This window comes from Mchenga conophoros, linkage group LG10, assembly GCF_057382185.1.
Source record: "Mchenga conophoros isolate Kocher_MC1m ecotype Shallow Benthic linkage group LG10, M_conophoros_male_GT1.1, whole genome shotgun sequence".
Taxonomy (NCBI): Eukaryota; Metazoa; Chordata; class Actinopteri; order Cichliformes; family Cichlidae; genus Mchenga; species Mchenga conophoros.
This window is the reverse complement of record NC_140535.1, coordinates 26798820-26825236: the sequence shown is the minus strand read 5'-3', so window position 1 is coordinate 26825236 and position 26417 is coordinate 26798820. Positions and strand designations below refer to the sequence as shown.

The 26417-nt window shown below is 40.7% G+C and overlaps 1 protein-coding gene across 2 annotated transcripts in view; it reads right to left on the bottom strand.

Annotated features, from left to right (window-relative positions):
• jade2 (jade family PHD finger 2) overlaps positions 1–26417 on the bottom strand; it is a 231785-nt gene that overhangs the window by 36798 nt on the left and 168570 nt on the right. For both annotated transcript variants that reach the window (XM_085289614.1, XM_085289613.1), the window contains exon 11: positions 8769–8886. In XM_085289614.1, coding sequence (XP_085145740.1) covers positions 8769–8886 — 118 coding nt within the window. The remainder of the gene's footprint in view (positions 1–8768; positions 8887–26417) is intronic.

Genomic DNA, 26417 nt, shown 5'->3' with positions numbered 1-26417 from the left:
AAAGGAAACACAGAGGCTCTTTTCATTCAGACGTCTGCTGTGATACGCGGTTCTTATCGGTGCTAGACTCCTTTCGAGAAGATAGCATCTACGACTATGTGCTTCCTTACTTCGCCTGTATCTGCACCAAAAACAAAGCTGGCATCCTTCCTGTCTCAACATCAGGTTTTGCATTAAATGTGCCAGATGAGTAAAAAAAGATTTTCTTGAATTCGCTGCTCCACAACAGAAATGAGTAAATCAAAAGCTTACCTTGGAGCCTCAAATATCAGCTATTTAAACCTGACTTACCTACAGAGGGAAGTAAATTTATTGAGATTACACTGCTGGCAGGGCAAATTTACACAGTACCTCTTTACCGCTGCAGTTCTCGGTGCCCTGTAAGGTGCACTACGACTTGTCAGAAAGCAAAGAAATGTTTAAATAGAACTTGGATTGCTGGCAAACATCTATTACCCGAATCTAAAGCAACTCAGAAACTGAAACACGCATTCAAATAATTTGGTCTTTAAACAGGACAGACTTAAATCACTGGGGGAGCCAGCTGGTGTTATAAACCTCTGTTGTTTAAACAGAGACGACCTGTTATTGGTATCATTTAATTCCTGGAAATTTCCTGGAAAGTCTGCCCATTTAAAAAAATTTTTTTCCAGTCAGCACTGTGGTAAAAATCAAGACCATGAAGACAAAGGAGGCTGGGGAAAAGCCATGTTTGGAGCAATACATGTGACCTGATAGCTAGTCTTTGTATGCCCTAATAAACAGTAATGTACACTTGGTGAGTGCATGCATCTTCATCTTCCACTTTTCCCTCTTAAAGATACATTTAGGAAATTTGTCTAAATCTTTATCCATGTGAATTCCAAGGACGGTGGGTCTGTAAAACCACTTGACGCTGGTGTGAAGGTTGTAGGAGTTATGTATGACTGCGTGAAACTTTTTTTCCCCCCATTTCTGTAAAACAGCGCAGGTACATCTCCTCGACACTCTCCCCCGTTTTTCCAATTTATTTTATGGCTGTTGCTGAAACTGCAGAGGCCATTAACGCCGGGGGATCTTTGAGGGAGCTCCCAGAGGGAACGCTTCTTCACACAGCTTCTAAATTATAATTTCTTTCTTTGTTTTGACAGAAGCACCATCTTATCCTCTGATCTCCCAGCGACCGTTTCCAACACCCCCCCCCCCTTTCCTAATCTTATCTTGTTCTTTTATATGTTCTACAGCATGCAATAGGAGAAAAAACTAGTCTGTGGGTTTTCAAGGACGCCCGCAGGCTCTGCTTGAATGTGTGGAAACTTCCTCCCTGCAGGTTGTAATCTCTCCACAAATCCAACCATCAGCACAAGAGACCTTTTTTTTTAAACATGTTTTTGTCAGATCTGGGCTTTCTTTTTTAAACTTTTTTTTTTTATACGTTCTGCTGTTTGCTTTTTCTCAATCTCCACAGTATTACTCCCTCCCTGAAAACCTCCTTCCCTTTCTTGTTTAGAAGGTGCAACAGCACCGGGGGATTTGTCTTTTTGAAGTGTATGATTAATTTTCCCTCTTTCTAGGCGCACTGAACTGCAGCGTCTATGTATGTGTGTAGCCACTGTGTCCCATTTCTTACCTGAGCTCATTAGTGCAATGTGAGAAAGTTTTTTCCCACTTCCTCCCCTCCCCTACTGTCTTTTCCTCCCTCTCGCCACCTTTTGTTCCATCCTTTTGCTATTTCTCTCTCATTGTAGCTACTTCAGCTTCCCTCTCTTCTTCCACTACTTCTTTCATCCCATTACCTTCTTGTCCCTTCCCATCCTCGTCTTCCTCTGTCCTTATTTTCTCTGTCTTCCTCGCACTCCTACACACATAAACACACACACACTTGCTGAAAGCAGATCAGAGAGGCCAATACTAACCGCTGTCAGCTTGTCACGGTTGGGTTTGAGCCAGAATATAAATGCAGTGCACTATCTGCATAATAATAATGCTGCGTGAGAGCATGTGTATGCACTTTTCAAGAAGTCCTACCTACAATGGGGATTATAACTGGAGCTGTTTTTGCAGGTGTGTCCACTAAAGGCAAAAAATATTACCCGCATAGTGCTGTACAACAATTTGTTACATTGACAAATTACAAAAAAACGCATAAGAATGAGCAATGCAGGCTGGTAAGCGATAGATAAAACTTAAACCAGCACAAAATTAATAAGGAAACCTGACTCCAGCTCCAGCTTTAGTAGTTACAAGGAAGAAATACTGTTATTCTAAAGGCCTGACAAGAGAAGAGGAGGTTTAAGTGTGATATGAGTTTCTTTTATGGCTTTCTTTAAAGTAGTCAAGCTTTTTCAAAACCTAAAAAGAACATGTTACCTTGGCTTAACCAGAGCGTGTTCACTTACTACACTGCACTACAGCCACTGTCCCTACAGCACACCTACAGATAGTCCTCAATGAAAAGGAAAGGAGCTTAACTGCTAAAATAATTTTCACCCGCTTCTTGACAAAAAGCCCACATATAATATTAATTGTGTCAGAATTGAAATAAAACAATTCCCATATCCTAGTTTTGACCATAAATTGACAGCTTCTTACTACAATATGCAAAATCCCTGTTTGTGAGTGTGTGTTTGTTTCTTTGGCTGCCAACACCTCCTACACAATTAGGACTTGAAGAGGCAAACGTGGCACACGGTTACAACGTGTGCCCCTGAAGGTTTTTATCTATATTAGATGTTACGATGCCATCATGTTGTCTACCAGCAACCCAAAAATGAGTTCAAATGACCTTTTAGCATTCATGCAAAATGGAAAATGGACTGCGTTTTCCTTTCTGCACCTACCTTCAACGAAACCTGTCGTTTAATTTCACAGCTAACAGCAAGAACAGGCTTGACAACACTTCAGCATGGCCATGTATTAGTTTTCCTAATTTGCAAGAGGACATACACGCTTGATGGCATCAGTCTTCAACTGATTACTACAAGAGACTGGGAGCCAAGTTAAAATCAAAACAAAAGCTTATCAGAAACTGTACATTTGTGCTGATTGTGGTAGCTGACTGACTGCTGTCAGACAGCTGCTGTTAGAAATTCTCTGCTTCTAATCACTGGTGTAAAATTAAAATGACATCAAAGTATCTAATGTCATTAATTCTTACAAGAAAGTCTTTTACCCCCATTTAAAATATCTAAAAGTGTAACTGTAGGTACCCATTGTATTTTGGACCTATCCAGAATATAATGAAAATACAAATGAAGCAAGCAGTTGAGCCCAGAAACCAATCATTAAAGTGAGGCCACAGAAGGAGAGAGCTAATTCACATCCCTCACGCGGAACAAGTTAAAATTTGAATTATTTTGTGCGTATACTTTAAAATTTAGCAATGACAAAAACTCTTGACCATCCGTTTTGTAAACATGTAAAGGCTTGGGGAATCTCCCCATTTCAAATTCTGCACACAGTTCGTCTCAATTAGTTTTTATTTACTTTCTGTGCTTCTTGCTACAAAATGCAGTTTTCTGCTTTATGCATTCAGCATTGTGTAGCTTCTCTGTCTCGATGGGAGACCACTTGGGATATCACCCGCATGCCTTTCCGCCTTGCTGAAACCATGCTAGCACTCACAAAGCATGACGCGGGCAGCCCCCGACATGACAGACAGGCATGCAGAATGGCAGACAGAGCATGGATGACAGATGAAGTACTATGAGAGACAGACAGGCGGACAGAGGGTAGTGGATCTGTTTTAGGTGAGTTAAAGAAGCTGGAAACAAGCCCATAAAGGGAGTAAGAGTGGTGCAGTTTATGGAAGGGAAACTAAGGGTATCTGAAAAACCTGATTCTTATAGTTGTAAACGCTTTGTGCGCAGCCTAGAATGAGTGTTGGACAGTCCACATTCCTGAACTTCCTTGGGCAAAATACTGAACCCCAAATTGCTCCAACTGAATATGACTGTAACCATGGCAGTCAGATAGTGCCTGAAAACTACAAACTCCAGTATAAGGAATGCATGAAGGCCAAGAAAAACAGTGCTATGGTTCCCAACGTGAATCGTCCAACATCAACTCAAGATGTTCACAAAAAACGAGCCTGTACATCGTTTTTGTGTATTCAGCGTATTCACCCATTTTACAAAGACACACAAGCAATCACATGTGATTTGGCCGAAGATACGAGCCCACTGAACATGATCAATAACGACTTAACATAAGTCTTTTAAATTTCTCTTGCAGCCTAAGTTCACTGACGGTTACAGTGGAAGCAATTTCCAGCAACACAGAGTCAATGGTGAAACTAGATTTTTCTTAATTCGCAGAGTAGTGAATGAAGCAGCTACCAATGAGAACTAAGGATACAGCTGTCATATGAAATGGTGCTAAATAAGGGTTACCTTGGCACCTGAAGCCTTAAATGTTGTTGATTAGTCTTTAAGTGCAGATGGAACCAAGGTGCCAGAAGGAGGTGGCCTACGGTCTGCCCAGTCTGTCCAGACATCGTAAAAGGTTTCAACAGGTGAACCTGCTGAAGGATCACTAATGGTTGCGCTTGCTCACCTGAAGGCTTCTTTATTACTCTCTGCATGGCTACCACCGCCTCACAGTCTCCTCTCTCCTTATGCCAACAAAGTCAGTTTCTACTCCACGGTAAGAAACTGACACTTGTTCTCTACTTAGTCATCTGTATTTTTATTTTTTATTTTTACAATTCAAAAAGATTTCCTGTGTGACTACATAAATGACAATATTAAATAACCAGTCTTACAGTTATTGACCAAAGTCATCATAATGATAATTTCTGTCATAATCTAGCAGCCCTACCTTTAATGCCATGAAATCAGTCTAAATGGAAGAAAGCCAGACCGATACAACTGATGGACTGACTAAAACAGGATGTCAGATGAGACAACCAAAATAACATAACTGAAAGAGACAGACGAGGAAGATACGAGCCTTAGAGGAGACTGCAAATGAGAGAAGGAGAGAGGGAAACAGATGGAGGAGAAAAAATAATTAAAGAAGAGGATAAAGAGAAATGGAGAGTGGAAAATACTAAAAGGAAAAGATGCTGAGAGACACGACAAATCATTACAGCAGACAACCTCATCCTTCATTCTCTGGTGCTCTCTCTTTTTCCCTGACACACAAACACACACACACACACACACACACACACACACACACACACACACACACACACACACACACACACACACACACACACACACACACACACCAACTATTCTCTTTAATCTAACTCCTGTGGCAGTGTGAATAGATATGGCTGTTTAGTGCCAGCAGCACAGCTCCTGGTACCTGATGGCAGCAATCTGCTGAGTCAGGAGCTCTGCACTGCGTGTGTGTGTGTCTGTGTGTGTAGGTGTGTGTGTGCGTGTGTGCCTTTGGGAGTGTGTTACGGAGAAACAGAGAGAGTGAAAGTGTTCGCATTCGATTTACTTGAGTGCGTAAATGTGTGTGTAGTCTTCTTCGGGAACGAAGAGCACTGCAAACTCAACACTCCAACTACACACATACACACACACACAGCCACAGGAGCAGGCTGACAGAAGTTCACTATCATTACCATGCCAGCAAGACGTTAGTGGTATTACCATGACAACAAGCTTTCACTGTCATCGCCATGACAGCTGCAGGTCACGACTCCTCGAACTGAAAAGCTTCCTTTTAGCAACAAAGATGCGGATCGCTGTAATTTCTTAACAACTATTCTTAAAACATCATCAATATAAAAAAACCTAAACAAAACAAGATCAGAATTTCCAGCAGGATGGCAATATAGCAACAAATATGACCAATTTAAATGACTGTTTTTGTTCTATAACTATTTAACCCACTACAAATCTCTGTTTGTAGTGATAACTGTCACTAAGGTTCTGTCTTATACATCATATCAAGTGCTATCGAGGAGGCTTCAGCACGAGAACAACCTCAAAACTAGAGTGATGTGCAGTAACAACAAGAACAGGGTTTCCTGCAACAAATGGTAGCACATCCAGACAGCGCTGATCTCAACATGTCTTGAAGGATTACATCAGAGGTCATCAAATGTTTGAAGTCATGTCCCACTTCAGAAAAGTGTTCCAGCCCTACATCACTCCGTTTTTATCATTAATAATGAAAAAGGATCAGCAGTTTAGCAAAAGTATTGCATTTACGGTTTAGGAATTGGAGTCCTTTTTATACACGGCCTCCCATTTTACAGATGCTCAATAATTTTAAATCTAATTTTAAATACTTGGATGAAATTGTTGTCAATGACTGCCTGAAGTCTAGAGCACGTGGACATCACCAAATGCTGTTTCCTCCCTGCCTGAGATGCTCTGCCAGGCTTTTACTGCAACTGCCTTCAGTTGCTTTGCTTGTTCTCTGCCTTCAGTTTTGCCTTTAGTAAGTGAAAAGCTGCTCTGTTGGGCTGAGATCAGGTGGCTGACTTGGCCATTGAAGAAAATCCAGTTTCTTTGCCTTGAGAAACTCTCGGGTTGCTTTTGCAGTATGCTTTGAGCCAGTATCCATTTGTACTGTGAAGTGCTGTCTGATTGGTTTTGCAGCCTTTGGCTGAGTACAGAGCAGCCATCCCCATGAAACTACTTAACTGTCAAGCGTTCAATCACCTTTGACCTGCTGGAAATTGGGGGTATGTTTACAAGTTGCTGTAATTCCTCAACAGTTATTGTAATATTTCTATCCGGTTGTTCAGTGATGACGCGACGAATCCTACTTCCGGGTCTAAAGTAGTCTGCGTTTAATATGGCTTTTGTGTTGTTAACATGTTTAATGTGTTGTATTTCCTTCTATTTAATCTCAAAAAGCTCCTAAAACAGTCAGTGATCACTGTTGACCTCCCTCGGCTTTTATTACCGCTAATCATTTATTTAAGCTCAGTTTTTAAAACCTTAGGATGTAACTACAGCCCAGCCCATACTGGGCTGTAGTTACATCCGTATATGAATGACTAACCTCGTATTGTGGATGGATTATCTCAGTTGTTCTCCTGGCTGAAGTTTGGTCCTTTTACAGCATCCTGCCATGCGATTACATTTGTTCCTGACCACCGAGAACACTCACGTTAACTTTTATCGAGTGGAAAAAAAGCTAGCTTGTTTATATTATGCTAACATAGCTGTGTCGCTAGCGGTTACGTAGCACATCATTATATACCAGCTAGCCCAACTTCAGTAACCCTACAAACGTTACTGCTGTTTAGTTTTCTGTCTTCATTTATGCTGGAAGTGATAACAGAGCTGTACATTTTAATTTGTTTCCAAAACCCCGCAGCCAGGACATGCTATATTGTATTTAGATAGAAGCTAGCGAGCTAACTCCCTGCTAACTTCTAACTCCGTTAAATGTCATAAATTCCGTTTTCATGGATGCCTGGATGTTAAACTCAATTGTTACACCTGGTAGAGCAGAATGCTGATCATTTTATTAAAGATAAAAGACTTTAGACAGTTTTTCAACTCTCAGTAATGCCACAGTGATCGTTTGATATATGGACCTGCAGCGGAGTTTAGACCCAGACACGGCTAGTGACGTCAGACTGAACAACCGGATTGACTCCTTGAAATAAAGCTGAAAGTCTACACTTAAGTCTTGTTTGATTTAAATGCCACTGTGGTTGTGTGCCTTTTAAACATAAATAAAATAAAATTTCAGAAGCAGATTTTATTTCTCCGTGACCCATGAAATTGAAGTTATGAGTCTCTCTCCATTTATTTAGACATGGGCTTCAAAATAACTGTCCAAATTCATTCCAAGATGGCTGGCTGGTTGTGGGACTTGAATCTACACGGACTTTGTTTTAATCCAAATTTTTTCCTGGTTGTCCAAGCGCCACCTTCAGTGGCTCTATCCCCCTGCAGTTTTAGAACCACTGGATTATAAGACACAAACATCTGAAACAGACCAAAATGCATCAACAATTCAACCTCCCTGTTTTATACCATCAAAAACTGTACAGGTCTACCCAAGAGAAATGGTACTTTATAAATACGAATATTCATACTGCACAATTTCTACCAATGGCGTCACAAGCTGTGAAGGCCTCAGTCTGGGTCTGGAATAGTTACACTAAGGATCAATCAGCGTATAATAATCTGTGATGCTTCTACCAAGGACTCATTTCCAGGTGAAATTCTAATATTTCCACAACCCACAGAGACAAAAACCCACAATTCTAGATGAAGATAGCAAGTGGGGAACTGTGAGGAGAATACAAATATATAAAGAAATAGACTCCATTTAACCTGGATGTTTCACTAGGACAGTAAATCTCACTGTGAGCAGTTATCTGACCACCACAGCAGGAACAACTCAAGCAGCCTTCTTCATCCTTCCTGCTCTCCATCACAAAGCATCTGCACAAAATGCACCAAGGTCAGTCATCTGTGTAGAGTGGATAGAAAATCGAGCTCCATTTATGTGGATGGTCGGTGTCACAATATCTGGCTGAACTATTATTCCAGTGTTCTTTGCTGTGCAGGTGTCAAGTGTGGCCTACTGTGCAAAAATGATGACAGGCCATTTCCAAAACTATCCACCCACCACACTCAGGCAGCAAGGGCTTGGATGTAACTGTTATACACTTGAGCTTTCCAAATTGTACTTTTTTTGGGGGGAAAGGGGGGGTGGTGGAAGGATAGAGTACGTGTTGGCGGCATTGGCTGCAGAGCTCGAGTGGGTGAAAGGTAACAGGCTTTTTATATTGGTAAGTTTAGATGGCTGCAATTAGATGAGTGGAGACGCATGCTCACATTTTGTCTCACCCTTACCTCCAGCCATGTCCTCTTCCAGCAGTTGTATCTGAAGGTGGAAGATCTTCTCCTGGAGGTCACAGAGGGTGTGTTTCATTTTCTCCCTCCGTGTCACCATGTAGCACAGGTTGCGCACCTGAAACACAGGAAGAGGAGCAGTAGCTATAACTAGAGGCTTGTGCACGGGCAACATAATTTATCATGATGCAGTGAAAAGATCAGCCAAAAAAACCAAAAACAAGATGACTTGGATGACAAGGAAGTACGAGTGCTCGAGCACAACCTGGCTAATGGCAGCAGACCTGCATGATTGGTGCTACAAATTAATTATTATTTGCACATTATTTTATATAATATTTGTGTTAAGTAAATTGTTTAATAGTGAACTGACTTGTGAACAGTACAAGGAAATGCCAATGAAATTTAAAATAGGCAACACTTTATAATAATGGCATGCTATTAAGCACTAATAAGCTATAAGTGTATTCATATGACAACAGCACCTGCAGAACACATGACAGCCCAAGCATGTCGACATCCTAGACATAGGCATGATTTTGAATATCTGAACAGTCATTAGGTTATTAAAAAAGTCAAATAGCTAAGGTGAATTTTTTATTTTTGTCAAAAATACAAATTTCTTCTTCTTTTTAATGGTTTGGGGCCCACCATTAAACCACAAAATGAAGGACGAATGAGCCACTAACTAGGACGCATCAGACCAGAAAACCTGTGAGATGTTTCAAATTATTGCTTGAAATACCCCACGACAGCTGGTACAGGCGCTAGCCCCCCATTTCCATTATTATATCACTTTCTTTATAAAGCATTTAAAGAAAAACAGGTCTGACCAAACAACAAAACCAAACCTATAAGACAAAAACAGCCCAGAGAGTAAAAGTTCTAGGGACGCATACAAGCTGTAGAAAGTAATAATGAATGCACATAAAAGAGGAACATAAAATTCATAGTCAACAAATGACACTAAATCGAAAGTCAGGAAATAAAAGAGCGTTTTTAAAAAAGATTTAAAGATGAAGGAGCTCGTCTCATGTGCAATGGCAAAACTTTCCACTGTTTTGGAGCTGCAGCCGCAAATTGTTCCTATTTGCAATACATAAAACCATAAAAACAAAACAAACAAACAAGCAAAAAAAAAAAAAAAAGTTAAATGGATTTGCAAACAAACTGCAAGCCAGTAAAGGGAAGTCAGAATTGAAGTAATGTGCCCTCGCTTGCTTGTGCTAGTTAAAAATCGATTGGTGCTTTTTGCACCAGCTGTAGGCGAGCTATGGAAGCCGGGCTAATCCTAATAAGAAACACACCGGAGTAAGTGAGAGACTAGAGGTTATAAAAAGCGTGTATTAAGTATTAGTTAATGATTTCAGGCTCTTGTTTTATGTGTCAATGTAACCATGTTAGCAGTGCTCTCATCTGGCTTTTGTGCAACAGTTGGTTCATACAGGTAGCTGGTATTATATAACCTTTGTATACTTTATGTTTATGCTTGCTATTAGAACATTGCCACTTATATATATATAAAACAAGCATAAGCTACTTTCATCATTTATACAGACCCTTCTCTTTTTCCAATATTGCGTTATTCTTACAAGCAACAAATGTTAACTAATCAGAGTGATCACAGACCACTGAGACTCTGCAAAAGCGATGATATACAGCTAAGTTATAAGATCTCCATTTCCAAACTCACCAGTGTTTGCTTCTCTACATTACCCAAAGTAAACTCTGAACTGATTTTGACACAACTGGGTCGAGACCACGTCAAAAGAACTGCTATGTTAGTTACAGTAGTTGCGAATATGAGACAAAGCAAAGCAAACATGCGTCAGATGAATGTTATTGTGATTCTACCTGTGCTGTTTGGTCAAGCAACACTTCGAGAAGCAAAAATTAAAGCCAGCAAACGCAACACAATGCAGACAAAACCACCAAACTAGAGGAAAGTCAAATGTACACATTAGAATTACAGCCATCAGATGGACCGAAAATGGCCTCCAGCAAACATTAAAGTTGCTCTGTGAGTATCAATAACTGTCTGTTAGTGTTTCGTGAAACTAAAGAGATTCACATTTCAAAAGAATCATGAGGTTTAAATGATACATGTCATAATATCAGAGGTTTATAGTCCATCCCTCCGCTTCTGACACGGTCACAGAGTCAAAAGGCGGCATCCTGTTTCCTGCCAACAAACTCGATCTTCTTCCACTCGAACCCAAACTCCAGCTGAGCCCTCGTGCTCCTTCATTCTGCCAAATTACTATCATATGGCCCTGCAAGCGGTATATGACCGCATTAGTGTCTGCGCTGAGCTGCAAGATGGATGTGCGAGCATGCATGTTTATGTCATGCGCATATGGATGTTCAAAGAAAATCTGTGGTTGTAAATGCATGTGTTACTGTTTCGTATTGGCAAGACATTAAAAAAAAAGATGAAGAAGAAAGCAAATGAAATAGCTGAGAATTAGACTAACGGGCAGAAAGAGATGGATACATTGAGAAAGACAGGTACATAAATATGATTCAAAGATATAGAAATACATAAAAAGCTTTAGTTATTAAATGCTAACCAATAAATCTATCTGCAGATAAAATGATGACAGAGCCTGTGTATGCTCCAGCAGTATGTTTCAAAGGGGAAAAGGAGTAAGATGATGAGAAGAGAAAATGTCCAGCGCATCTGAACAAACATTTGCTCCACAGTCATTTCAGTGAGAGAGCAAAGGCAAATTTCTAGTTATGAACCGAGTTATCCAGCTACAAAGTACTTTACATCTCATTATAGATCACTGGACCCGTGTTCTTACTTTTCCTTCTGAGGCTTTTGATTTAAAAAACGCCAAACATAAAACAGAAACAAGTGTTTAAATTTTAAGTTGGCTTATCTTTTCTTAAATTCATTTTCTATTGATCTTCATTCTTATCTTGATGCACATTAGTACCAAAACTAGCACGACTGAAAAGTAAAGCCTGTGTGGGTTAACACAATGCCAAGGAGGAAAAACGTCAGCAGTGATTAGAGCAGCCATTGTTGCTCTCCAGGGAAGGGTTACAAGGTCATTTTCAAACAATTCACGGTCCATCATTACCTCTGCCATGGAGGTTATGGTTTTGTTAGCATTTGTGAGCGTGTCTGTGTCATTATTATGTCTGTAAACACGATAACTCGAAAAGTTTGGAATTCTGATCAAACTTTGCAGGGGTGTGGAGTGGGGTCATGTTCACAATCCATTCAAATTCGACTCATTTCCACAGAGGTCTTTAAGGTCAACTTAATGATTTATTGGATGAAAACTGATTTAAAAAAAAAACTTAGAAACTATGTGCTACATATTGTCAACATACAGAAAAAACTATATAAAGATTTAAAATATCACATCTGACCTATGACCTCTCCTTCAAGGCCAAAGTGATAATAATGCTATTATGCTAGAGTTACTGCCATTGTTGGTACTGACAACATATAACTATATAGGGAATTATATATGATGATTTTATTGACTTTAAATATACATTCGAGTACCAGGTTAAAGCTGTTTAAATACAACACAACCACAATTTGAGGAAACAAAATGAATATATACAAAATACAATCCTGCACTCTGAAAAGTAAACACTGCCCAGAGAGTGAGCTGCCTCCTTGGAGGAGGTTTATCCTGCAATGAGAATGCTTATTTGCAAGCGGAAAAAATTCAAGACAGCTTCCAATTATCCAGGAGAAAGCCTCTTCTGTCTAAGAAGAACATGGCATCATGGGTTACGTTCGCAGAGTTGCATCTGGAAAACTGTAAGACTCTGAATAGAATATAGCATTTTATTGACATTATGCATGTACAATGAAATTGTGGAACAATTCCTTGGGATAGACAAGACCAAAGCACAGATGTCTGGCCATAATGCACAGCACCACGTTTGGATAAAACTAAACACAGCATATCAGCACAAACACCTCATACCAGCTGTCAAGCACAATGGTGGAGGGGTGATGATTTGGGCTTATTTTTCAGCCACAGGAGAGACTAATAAGGTCATAAAACAATTACTTAAAGAGGTGGTTTTACAAGCTACTGAGTGATGGGATGTCCTTAGTTTTTCTCATGACTCGTTGCAGTACTTCTTAACTCTGCACATGAGACCCACTCCCGGGTTTGACATTAGAAAGATATGTGCACCCCTGAGTATAACCTAAGTGGTCCGCAGGTGCGCATTCGCTGTCAAAATAAAAGACACGCACCAGATAAGAAGTTGCAACGCGCGTTTGCGTACATATAAAAGGCACTGTTTTTGTCCTGTAGAGTGGGATTTTCACAGCATATTCTGCACCACATCTCTGTGCGTTCATCATTTGTTTGAAGCCAGCTCACCTCCTGCAACCACTTTTCAGAGAATACACGCTTTTTTTGCGGTTCTGAGATTTCTTTGGAGGTGGAGGAACACCAAAGTAATTGCTTAAAGGAGCTTGCTTCTTCAACATCTTTAAAAGTTCTAAACAAATGTCTGTCCTCCTCCAGAAAATCTTATGCACGCAAACGCGCGTTGTAACTTCTTATCTGGTGCGTCTTTTATTTTGACAGCGCATGCACACCTGCTTGTGTGCAGCCCTGGTTATACTTACACTTTATCCCTCAGATAATCTAATATTAATAACGTCTCAATTGGTTTTGCTGCAGCAATTTGTTTTCAGCTAATTCAATTTCACACTATAAAACAAACAAACCACAACAGCCGGTTATTATCAGCAGCTAATAGTTTAAATCATGATTTTCCACAAGAGCCCCTTCTTCTGAGGATCCAAGTTGAATTTTAAGTAATCAAAGATCAGCTGACTGAATATCAAAGAAAAATCACATCTATTCAATTTAAATTCAAGTTATAGTTTTTCCCTCGTTATAAGCGCCCCATAGTTTGTAAACCACAGCAATGATGGTAATTTAAACCACGATTTCAGAACAGAGAGTAACAGGAAACAATAAGTTAGGCCATAATAAATGTATTTGAACCATATACATTGTGGTTGCATGCATTTACCACGAGACTAACACGGCTGCTGCTCTGTAAACCAAACACCATGTGCCGTGCATACGGTTTAGAGCCGTTTAATGCGCTTATAGATGCTATTCCCTGTTGCTCTGACAGCAGGAATCTCCAGTAAGAACTATTATAGGCGCCGACATCCCTTATGTTATATAAAATGTACCAGTGTTGTGTTGGTTTCCAGTTTTGTTGCGGTATACAGCACAATTGTCATGTGTGCATAGAAAGGGAGAAAAACTAATTGGGTCCAAGCCAGACTACTTGAGTCTCAAACTAACAAGCCAGAAACTGGATCTCTGCCAATTGGCTTTCTCTCACAACGGTGCATCAGTAATCATGGGTCTCTAAGTACATTTATGTGTGTGTGTCAGCATCCTATGTGTGCGTGCGCGTGTGTGTTTGTTCATGAGAGAAAGAAAGTCACAAATGCAGGTATTTAAGAGGCAGCACTACAAATACAGCCAACATGTAACCACACGCAGCAACGTTTTGTACTGGTAGGAACACGAATCCACATCCTGGACTGGAGCTACCTGCACTCACGTGGGTCAGCACAAGACAAAGATGCAGGACAGAGAACGATCTTTGATTGCCATTATCAGTTTACTTGTTTACTTAAACGGGGGCAGCTGTGTGTAGGTGTGTGTTCGTGTGCGCTGGCAGTCCTGCCGGCTGACTGTTTACAGTCTCCGTTGGTCTTGACGGATTCGTCAGCCTGGCCTATCTGACCCATTCCATCCCTGTGTTAGAGCAGTGCGGATAAAAATAGCTGCTCAACTGGGACACAATGTGCAGAGCCTGGCTTTGATTAGGACACTGTGTGTCTGTTTTCAAAAACAACCACCTCTGCCTGCAAACATGACAGGGGAGTGGAGAGCAGGATGAGGGGTGGGGAGGCGGGGTGGGTAAGGAAAGGGGAGAGCATTGACAGATGAGGGGATTTTGGAGTAAAATAACAAATAAGCTGCATCTTGGTGTTTGTTTGCTTGCTTGTTTTGTGCTTTGCTTTACCTCCGCGTGTTAGCGATTTCCTCTAGCCCTCTTCTTCAAACCTTTATATTAAAGCTACCCGTCCAAAGCACTGAGCAGTTTTTCAGCTTTCTTGTTTAAGCAAAGTCATTCTGAACCAAACGGAAGCATTTTCAATAATAACCAGAAGATCACACAATCCATCACAACTCCAGGTTATTGTTATGTGTGAAGCGCAGAAAGAGAGCTATAAGTTTCCTTGTTATTGGTCGGCTCTGTTGCACAGACTGATGAGAAATGAAATCTACTGAGAAGTGAAGGAGGCTGGCAAACAGTCACATCCAGGACTAAATTCATTTATTTCACTAAGGTCTGTCCAGCACGCTAGGAGCTGAGTTATTATAGTTTTGTATTTTGTAATTACTTTTTATATTCTTTTTATTTTACCATGTTTTTTTTAGTATCTTAGGAAATGTTCTTGCTTCCCTTACTCCACTGCCTGCTGGAACCTCCTGCCCTTTACCAACTCTCCCTGCCCCTTTTTTAAATACTGCCCTCAACCTCAAGTCAGTTTTTCCTCCTCCTTAAGTACAAATGTGTCCGTCTCATTCAGACGTGTTGATCCACAGACACAAATCTGACAAGACGTGTAGAGTTAATTTTGTTTGTCAGCACAAACGGTTATGAAATTTGTCTTTGGACTAGCTAACCGCTGGACAAGGACACTTGAAAACGTCAGTCGCATGAGACGGAGACAATGAAAGGAAAGCAGAACAGCTCTCTTGTCAGGATTGAGAAGCTGATGATTTCACTGTTTTTCCTCTCCTGATAAAGAGAGACGTGCGGCTGTTGCAGTTTATAAAAACATCAGTTATCAGGGACGACTGTTTGTCTTTGGTTAATCTCGCCAGTGTGAAGCAATAAAACAACATGACCTTTTAAATGCCGCGAGGGTTTCATTTGAAAATGCAGATGGCTTGTGAACGTGTTTATCTACCCGACACATCGGGAAATGACTACAAAGACAATTTCCACAATGATATCCAGGAAAAGAATTTTTAAAAAAAATCACTCACGTCCTCTTTTGGGCGGTTTTAAAAGCCTTTTTTCTTCCCCAGTCAGGAGAGACGTTCTGATTCATCACCATTTGTCATGACAGAGTCAATATGACACATTTTTGGAGACCGGTCGTTCGTTAATTTGTCCACTGAAAATTAAACTTGACAGACAATTAGCTTTCTGGCAGGTACACGGGCCGCGATATGAATAATAAAATAAAAGTGGTACATTTAGAATAGAATAGAATAGAATAGAATTCAACTTTATTGTCATTGCACATGCACAGGTACAGGGCAACGAAATGCAGTTTTTTTGCTTATCAATGCAACGCCTAATGTTAGATTTGTATTGTTGATTGTCATTTATGCTTAGAAATATTTACTTATATATGCTTAGAGTTTTGTAATTAGTTGTAGATTGGTAGAGGTTTTGATCCTTGATAGTCTGCAAACTTTGTGTGTATTAGACAGCACTTTGGGAGCATGAGAGGTCATACCGTGTCTTATTATTTTATGGTAGGATTAACGTAGTTGCGTCTGTTCTAGTCTAAGTGCTCTTTGTTTAGATGAACTGCAGGACTTCCTCACCGTGTTATCTAGGATGAACCATCTAGGGTGAGGGGGAGGCTACCCTCTTCCTGACCAAGGATGTTTGACCCTTTGATCAGCAGTCCCCACACACACACACACACACACACACACACACACACACACACACACACACACACACACACAGGCAAGGTACTCTTTGTTTGTATGTAGACGTCGTATGTTAATGAACCTATGCATATTCATGTAACCTCAATAAAAGGACAGTGTATGGGAGAACGGACGAGAGCTACTGGGGTCAAGCGAAGGAACGGCGCTCTGTCCGGTTCTCTCCCGTGCACGAGTACCATGAAGAAGTTTGCCTACTTGCGTCTTGCTTGCAGTGTAATTATATTGTCTTAACGTTCCAGCGAATAGGTTTATGCTACAAACCTATCACCTAACACTTGATTTACAATAACGTTCGATAAATGACAGACAAAATGGACCTTTCGGCTGAAAGCATCCATCTACAACTCCTCGTGCTGGTTCATCCATCCTCCGTCCCTTAATCCCTCGACAGCTAAAGCTACCTCCCTCCTTTGTCATCCATCCATGACACGACAGGCTGGAGATAATCAGCATTACAAGTGTATTAACTCTGCTGAGCAAAGCCACCGCCTCTCCATATCACTCCCTCGCTCTTTAACCTTCACACTGCAAGGCCCTGCCCCCCCCCCTCTGTGTGTATCATCACCTTTTCCTGCACTCGCCACACCACTACTGTCCTGACAACAAATGCACACCCACACAAATGATTGTACACAAACTATATGCACATATACAGTGGGGCAAAAAAGTATTTAGTCAGCCACCGATTGTGCAAGTTCCCCCACCTAAAATGATGACAGAGGTCAGTAATTTGCACCAGAGGTACACTTCAACTGTGAGAGACAGAATGTGAAAAAAAAATCCATGAATCCACATGGTAGGATTTGTAAAGAATTTATTCGTAAATCAGGGTGGAAAATAAGTATTTGGTCAATAACAAAAATACAACTCAATACTTTGTAACATAACCTTTGTTGGCAATAACAAAGGTCAAACGTTTACTATAGGTCTTTACCAGGTTTGCACACACAGTAGCTGGTATTTTGGCCCATTCCTCCATGCAGATCTTCTCGAGAGCAGTGATGTTTTGGGGCTGTCGCCGAGCAACACGGACTTTCAACTCCCGCCACAGATTTTCTATGGGGTTGAGGTCTGGAGACTGGCTAGGCCACTCCAGGACTTTCAAATGCTTCTTACGGAGCCACTCCTTTGTTGCCCGGGCGGTGTGTTTTGGATCATTGTCATGTTGGAAGACCCAGCCTCGTTTCATCTTCAAAGTTCTCACTGATGGAAGGAGGTTTTGGCTCAAAATCTCACGATACATGGCCCCATTCATTCTGTCCTTAACACGGATCAGTCGTCCTGTCCCCTTGGCAGAAAAACAGCCCCATAGCATGATGTTTCCACCCCCATGCTTCACAGTAGGTATGGTGTTCTTGGGATGCAACTCAGTATTCTTCTTCCTCCAAACACGACGAGTTGAGTTTATACCAAAAAGTTCTACTTTGGTTTCATCTGACCACATGACATTCTCCCAATCCTCTGCTGTATCATCCATGTGCTCTCTGGCAAACTTCAGACGGGCCTGGACATGCACTGGCTTCAGCAGCGGAACACGTCTGGCACTGCGGGATTTGATTCCCTGCCGTTGTAGTGTGTTACTGATGGTGACCTTTGTTACTTTGGTCCCAGCTCTCTGCAGGTCATTCACCAGGTCCCCCCGTGTGGTTCTGGGATCTTTGCTCACCGTTCTCATGATCATTTTGACCCCACGGGATGAGATCTTGCGTGGAGCCCCAGATCGAGGGAGATTATCAGTGATCTTGTATGTCTTCCATTTTCTGATGATTGCTCCCACAGTTGATTTTTTCACACCAAGCTGCTTGCCTATTGTAGATTCACTCTTCCCAGTCTGGTGCAGGTCTACAATACTTTTCCTGGTGTCCTTCGAAAGCTCTTTGGTCTTGGCCATGGCGGAGTTTGGAGTCTGACTGTTTGAGGCTGTGGACAGGTGTCTTTTATACAGATGATGAGTTCAAACAGGTGCCATTCATACAGGTAACAAGTGGGGGACAGAAAAGCTTCTTACAGAAGACGTTACAGGTCTGTGAGAGCCAGAGATTTTCCTCGTTTGAGGTGACCAAATACTTATTTTCCACCCTGATTTACGAATAAATTCTTTACAAATCCTACCATGTGGATTCATGGATTTTTTTTTCACATTCTGTCTCTCACAGTTGAAGTGTACCTCTGGTGCAAATTACTGACCTCTGTCATCATTTTAAGTGGGGGAACTTGCACAATCGGTGGCTGACTAAATACTTTTTTGCCCCACTGTATCACTTGCTGCCTGTTTATGTTCCCTCCTCAAACACACAGACGGTCTGTTATCAACTATTAAATTCATCATGAGTCATCTGGCAGGAGAGCGCCATGCTCGCTCATCCAAATACTGCCCATTTTTAAACACACTTCCACGGGTTGAGAAAACGCTGCAGAACAGTTTGAAATATGGAAATCTTCTGTAGCCTTCTCAAAACTCAAAGCACAACTGCGATCGGCAAACAATACTTCTAAATATTTATTTATTTTGTGCTCGTTGAGATTGAATCTCTTAACAAAAAATAAATAAATATGCTGTAAAATGTAATGTAAATGTAAAATGCATGCTTGCACTTCAAAATGAATGGGTTAAAAATATAATTTGCCATCTACAAAATATAGAAGGCAAAGCTACACACACGTAAAATGACTGTTTTACAGTAAAGCCGGATTACGCTGACACGACGGTGTCCATCGACGCTGTATACTACTTATCAAAGTCAACAAACAAAGACAACACCACACCTACAAGGACTCTTTAGAATAATGCACGCCTACGCTCTTATTTAGAATGGAAGTGTGGGCGTCAACAACGCTCCGATAACAAGCATAACAAACATTACACAAGAGCAGCTATGCACCGGCTCTTATGAAAGCCAGATGTACAAGGAATCTACACGATACGAGAATCGACCCCCGATTAGATTTACAGGCAAAGCGAGAGCATCAGCTAAGAGTTGGGAACGGGCTAATGTGCATTTAGACTGACCGTACGGTGCCAGAGCATGTGAAATCGGTCTTACTTAAGGCTAAGTGTGCTTGTGCTTTGGGATTCACACTAATGTATATCCATACATCCTATATTAAAAAACATTAGCCCCCTCTCTTACCAGCAGCCTGTTGATTTTGGCGATCTGCTAGGTTTTGCCAAGTTTTGGTGAGGCTGCCTGCCTGTTTGCAAGTTTAGTGGCCGCACTCTGTGACCCAGCGCTTTCATTTGGTTTTTGATCTCTTTTGCTGTATTTTGAAAATAATGTTAAGTTCTAGGGTCATTATTTAGTTGCCTCGAGTTTAATCTAGTTATGTTTCACTTACGTCTTCTGGTTAGTCTCATGTATTTCAGGTTGTCAAGTTTGTATTGTCATGTCTGTGATACTTTGGTCAATGGACTGAGATCCTTCACAGACATTTCTGGTCAATGGTGTAAGTTTAAGCAACCTAAAGTTCACCATTTCTACTATTAAATACTTAGTGAAACACAAAAGCATACAGTACAAATACAAAAAACCCAACTTCATTATCTATTTTTCAATTTGTACTCATGGTCCTGCAAGTAGTGATTCGGGAGTACAGTGGTTGACACATTCGCCTAACGCGAAAGATCAGTAGTTCGAGAACAGGAGGAGACACAAATCCCTGTGAGGGTTGTGTCATCTGTGCGACATCAACCATACAGATCCATCTGCTGTGGCGACCTCTTGTGAATAAAAAAGCAGCCAAAACAAGCTTTAGTTCATGTCCTTTACGAGTAGCCGGGGAAAGCTGCAGTTTCCAAGGCCGTGATACTTCTCTGTATTTTGGTAAATAAGACTTTGGAATTTTGTTTACAGAAAATGGAGCTCGTTTAAATCTCCCTCCAAAGTGAAAATTTTGAAAAAACTGGAAATTTTGTCTTGTAACATCAAAAGTGCAAACCTTTATCTCCCTTTTTGTGCAACCGTCTTATTGTTTTTAGGTTTGTGGTTGGCCAACATTGTTATGCAGTTTACAGTTACAGTATATAGTTTAGACAGTTATCTCTACCCCGTTGCTCTGGCATGCTCTTGACATGTTGTTTTTTGGATTTGGATTTGCACGTGGACGGCGATGCTGTGGACGTAGAGCAGTACATTCCACGACAGGGACGAGATACAAGATGTTCCAGATAAAATAAATGAAGGGCAGCACTTAATTATCAAAACTTAATTACTATTATGTATTTATCTATTTGGTATAAAATGTTAAGTTGCAGCCTACCTGCAGGAGGCATTGGCACAGTTTTTAATAACTGTTCAATACTTAAGTAACAGATTACTTTTTTTTGCTGGGGCTCAAATACAAACAAAATATATTTTGAACAGTTTTCTGTATTTTAAAACATTATTTTATAAAAATGTCAAAGTTTTGTCCATTGATCTATAATGAAATATGTATAAAACAGGTTTTAAAAAGTAAAGTTTATTAATGTGTCTGCCTTCTCTTAACTATATGCAATGCTAAGTTTACACTAACGAAAACAAAACCTGAAAATGTTTTATTAGGAAACAGTTCCAGCAGCATCGGTAATGATCTCCTCCTCCAACCTGTACACCTCAACCACCAATTAAAACTACGATATTTAGGGCTTTTTAGTTTTGACATTTCAAATCAGGTTGTCTGATACAGAATATCAAGGTGGGTGGAAGAAAAAAAACAAACAGGAAATGAGTGCCTCCGTTTCCCTCAGTCAGCTGCTGTGTTTAGGTCTGAGGAAGACAGTGTGTATCCATGTGTGTGCTGCCCCCGGGAAAAAGGCAGGACCTATTTAAGTCTGAACTAATTCCCAAAGTGATCTCTGAGATAGAGATAAAAACCCAGGGGGGGGACCAGAGATTGAATGAATGTGCCTGTGTGTGAAAACAGGAACATCCGTCTGTATGTGGGGATGCGTGCGTGTGTGCGCGTCTCTAAGGGTCTGTGACTAAAAATGGATTTCATGGTAACGACTTAAGTAATATGTGACGCACTTGTGGCAAATTACTGTGACTAGATACTTACAAAGACAGACAGGGAGGCGGGAATCCAGTACAATCAAAAAGACAAAAAAAGTAAAGAACTGATCCAAGGATAACAACAAAGCTTGTTTTGTTTTTTTCGAGTTTCACAGCTCAGCCAACAACTGATAAAACAAAATTTGAGTGAAACAAAAAAGTCTTAGAAGAAAAGCAGAAATGAGCCAAGAAACAAAGAAGATAACACTTTCTTTCTTTACTTCTCCAACTAACTTCCAGCTCAGATCCATATTGATTTGACCCTCTCGGCTCTCACCATATTGACTAAAAACCTGTGCTGCTTACTAATGAGCGCCATCGACTGCTCACTCACCCTGAAATACACAGACACCACTGTGAGGAAGCAGCCAGCTAAAGATCAGGATTATTGATCTTTAATTGGCCCAATATCACCCCAACCCCAATATGTAGAGCCTGGGTTAATTACTAACAAGACAATCCCAACTGGAATGATTAAAGTGGAGCGTGTATTTAAATTTAGACGGCTTGTTTCAGACGGAGCTCTGCTGTGATCGCAAGTGTAAACACGTAATCAATTTGTCACATGTTGCTCAAGTGTGTAGGATAGAGTGCTGGGATTGTGTGTGTGTGCGTGTGTGTGTGTGTGTGTGTGTGTGAGGTGATTTACATTGGACAGAGTTCCTGTTCATATCTATTTGAACACTTAATGATGAAGACGATTATTTAAAAACAGATCAAATCACTGGCTTAAAGCAAGCTGCATGCACTTGTGCAACAACCAGCAAAAACGCTGACTTGGTGACTGGCAGGTCTTTGTTAATGTGAAAATCCAGGCAGGGGTCACTTTAGTGATGAATCTTGGAACATAATTATCACCTGAAACTGCAGTTCCCCTTGGATTTACCAAGCTTACCCAGTTTCAGCTCAAGCCTTCGACTTCACCACTGTGTTTGACTCATGTCTCTCACAGACTTGTTTCTGAAACCAGAGAGGCTCTCAAATAGAGTCCTAAAGCTAGATTAAGTCCTTCTCTGAATCCCTGTAGAGCCTGTGGAGCACTGGACGATGCTGTCGTTTGCACTTGTACGTGTGTGTGCTGTTGTGTCAGCATTGCCGTGCCATCGTGAGTCAAACTGAGCTGATCATGTTGGACTTGGAGCTGATAAATATTGAATGACAGCTACTGTTGCTCAAGGCAAGAGAAAAGACGGTGTATACTAATGCTGTACAGGATGCTATAATTGTGTGAGCACGCTCTATTAAAGCAAATGTTTGAGCAGTTTGTTAAGCTGTGTGATAAAACAATACCATAGTCTTCTCAGGAGTGGAGCAATGTTCATAGAGTTACATCTTCATCTCTACAGACCTCAGTTAGCATGTTAAATGTTAACACTCAAGACAGCACAATTAGAAAATGAGTGGACAAGTAGATGCTGTTTGGACAGGTCCCCACCAGAACGCCTCTGCTCTCTAAAAAGAACATGGCTTAGGTTTGCAAAGTCGCGTCTGAAAATACTACAAGACTTCTGACACAAAGTCCTATGGACAAACAACATAAAGTGGCCATAATAAACCAAGCACAGCATATCAGCACAAACAACTCATAAAAACTGTCAGGCGCAGTGGTGGAGAGGAGATTTGCATACATTTTGCAGCCGCACAACCTGAATTTTGCAGACTTCTAGAGTCAAACGCGAGGACATCTGTCTGACAGCTGAAGTCTGGCCGAAACTGGGTTACACAACAGGACAATTGACTTCAAGCACAGCAGCAAATCTACAACCAAGTGGCTGAAAAAGAAAAAGGTGTTGCAATGGCCCAGCTCAAGTCCAGACCTCAACACGACTGAAATCCTGTTGCGGGACCTTAAGAGAGCTGTGCACAAAAAACCCACAAACTTCACTGAACCAAAGCAATGTTGTAAACAAAAAAGTCCCACAAAAAGTGATTGCTGCTAAAGATGCGAGACGCTGAATCATGGTTTATACTGCTGCTAAAACTCTTTTTTTTCTTCTTTTAATGAAGGAATTATCCTTGTGCTATACTGTAACTAACAGACTAATCACAGTTGTTGTAACGTGTGTGTTACAGTAAGCCTAATGCTTCCTGAGTAGATACAGAAGCAGAACAAAAATGAGAGAGAGAACATTTGACTTTCACTGGCCAACTGGCCGGAAGGTGGACTGATTAATAGATTGTAGAATCTGCTTCCTACAGGGAAATAGTAATTTTAAAGCTTTTGAAACAGACAGATCTGGCGAATAACATACATTCTTACAATAATCTAATAACTGATACCAAACATTTTGGTGCTTTTATTTCCACTTGTAGCCAAAGAAAACAGCACTGTGCTGCACGTCACGCCAAAAAATCCCTAAGCAAAATTAAATCTGACTGTTTTATCTACAAAAAAGTTATGCAAGAAAAAGTCTGAAGGAAATAGCAATAACAAAGTGACTTCACTAACTCGGATCTTGAAAAAAGTGCACCGTTAAATGTTCTTCCTCGTGCAGTCCTCACTCAGGAATATTACACACCAGTGAGCTGCACAGTCAGAGCAAAACACCTGAGCACTATGCCATGAATCCTTTTCATGATCCTAGAGGGAAGGCTGAGTAACTCCCACATCTTACATTCTCATCTCTCGAAACATTACAAATTTATGAGTGAAAATAAAAACCTGCCTGAGAGATGCAAACTATACTAACTCTACCTCTGCTGCCTCAGACACGAAGACAAAGTTTAGCTCGCGGTAATATCTCGACCATCAATCACACGTCGAAGCACGCTGGGTAAATTATTCGAATTGTGAGCATCTGAACAAGCACAACAGATCCACAGAAGATTGTAGTCATGCACTGATTCCACACTTCATATATAGACCTGTGGTGAAGAACTAATTATTAATCAGGAATATTGTTTTGCTTCAGCAGGAAGCAGAATGTCAAACCTAACCTGATGTGTGATTTAATGCAGGGTTGCGTTGCTTACTGCTTTCATGCAAATTGTTGAAGCTTTCCTTTATAATAGAACAAACACTGGAGGATTATATCTAACGAGACTGGATTAAATCAGACCACCTTCAAACAGCTACAGCTCACTGACAGCACAGCCCAGCAGTACAGTGCATTATTCCACCTCTTCAGCCTTGGCTTTTCACATAATATTAAAATATTATTACTGTTTATAAAGCAAACAGCGATTTCGGGCTAAATAGATAGACTCAGATCCTCCAGGGCTATTCTGAAAGTTAACCCAGAACTCAGGAGTGCAGAGTTTAGCTTTAAAAATGCATCTGGATCAAACAGGGCTAAAGACTTTTCTAGCATTTGGTCTCTAAAATGTATTTATTATATTTTTCCCCCAGCTTATGCTTTCGGTAATATCTCATGCCATATGGAACATCGCTGTGTTTAAATTGTGCTACAAAAATAATAAACCTGGACTTGCTTTGACTTGCTTTGCCTGACTACAGACTGCATTAAACACTGTGGACTGAATCGCTGCCATAAAGGCAGATCTTGGCAGCAGGAACACAAATATCCTTGCAAATCATTAAAGACCTTCAGATAATATCAGCTACCTGGAGAATAAAGTAGCTCAGTGTGATTGGTACCTTCCCTCTGTGGTGCCATTTAGAGGGTCCTAAAACAGTTAGGGGCTTAATGCCACCCACTGAAACTATCAGAACACGGAGTAATCACAATCTTCACAGCAGGGGCACTCTAGCCAGTGAGCATTATCTTGACTCTTTAACTACTGGTCACGACCTAAAATAGATCATGAACATGTGAGGCGAGTGGGCGCCCACAAGATAAGAGTAGCAATATAAGCCTGAATGCGAGCGCGATATTAAATTTCCATCTCCAGTTCTTCTGCTACTTTTTTCATGCTGCTGAACGTCGACAGTGTTTGTGTTTTTGCTCTGCATCGTCCCAAAGGAAATGCCGTTATTGCAAACTTATGCCTCTGTTTACGTGATTCGTGCTGCTGGAAATATAAAACTAATAACTTCTTATGCACCAGTGCATTTAACCTGAGTAAGAAAAAACATCTGTAGCTTCTTCTCTTTTTGTATATCCCGTCCTGATTCAGAAATGGGTGCTTCCTCTGAGGTTTTGTTTGGCATCTGTGCAGAAACAGCATGTCAGTTTGGGAGTGGACTTGGACAGATTCTCTTTTGAACCAACAGCTGCACTTTACTACAAGTAGAATAGTACAGGGTTGTGCAGAAGGCTTGAGCCACCACTTATTTCTTTATATTTTGGTTCTAAGAAGGCAGACTCCTTTGTAATGTCTTTGGTAATAGTTCTCCAAGCTTTCTGAAGGTCTTTAAAAGTTTCTCTTTGGACATTGACTGCTTTTTCTCTCAGTTTGCAGTCCTTATACCTGACCATTTTCAAAGGAATGCTTTTGTTTGTGCTACTTAAGGCTGACCTATGAATCATTGAAGCATAAAAAAACAATAAAGAACCAATTTTAAATTTCATCTTTAAGCACTTTGTTACCAGCAGCCTGTTAGACAAGCACATAATTTGTTCCCATTTCTTTAGTTAAATCTACAAAAAAGTCAAAGTATATGTTGGCATGGTGCGATCTAAAAGAATTTGTGGAGGGGCTAACAAACTGTGCACATTATCTTAAAGTCCCGTCCTTAAGAAATAAAAAGAAATCCAGCAAAGACAGGATGGACACCAAAAGATTTTGTGGACCTCCTAACCAAGATCCTCAGCTCCAGTGGCACCATTTCTTTTTCCTGAGACCTGAAGCTAAACGAGAGAATAAATCTGGTACTTAGGTTGGTAAAATTTTAAAAGCAGAAGATGGATAGCTGCTGAATAGCACATGAGAGTCTT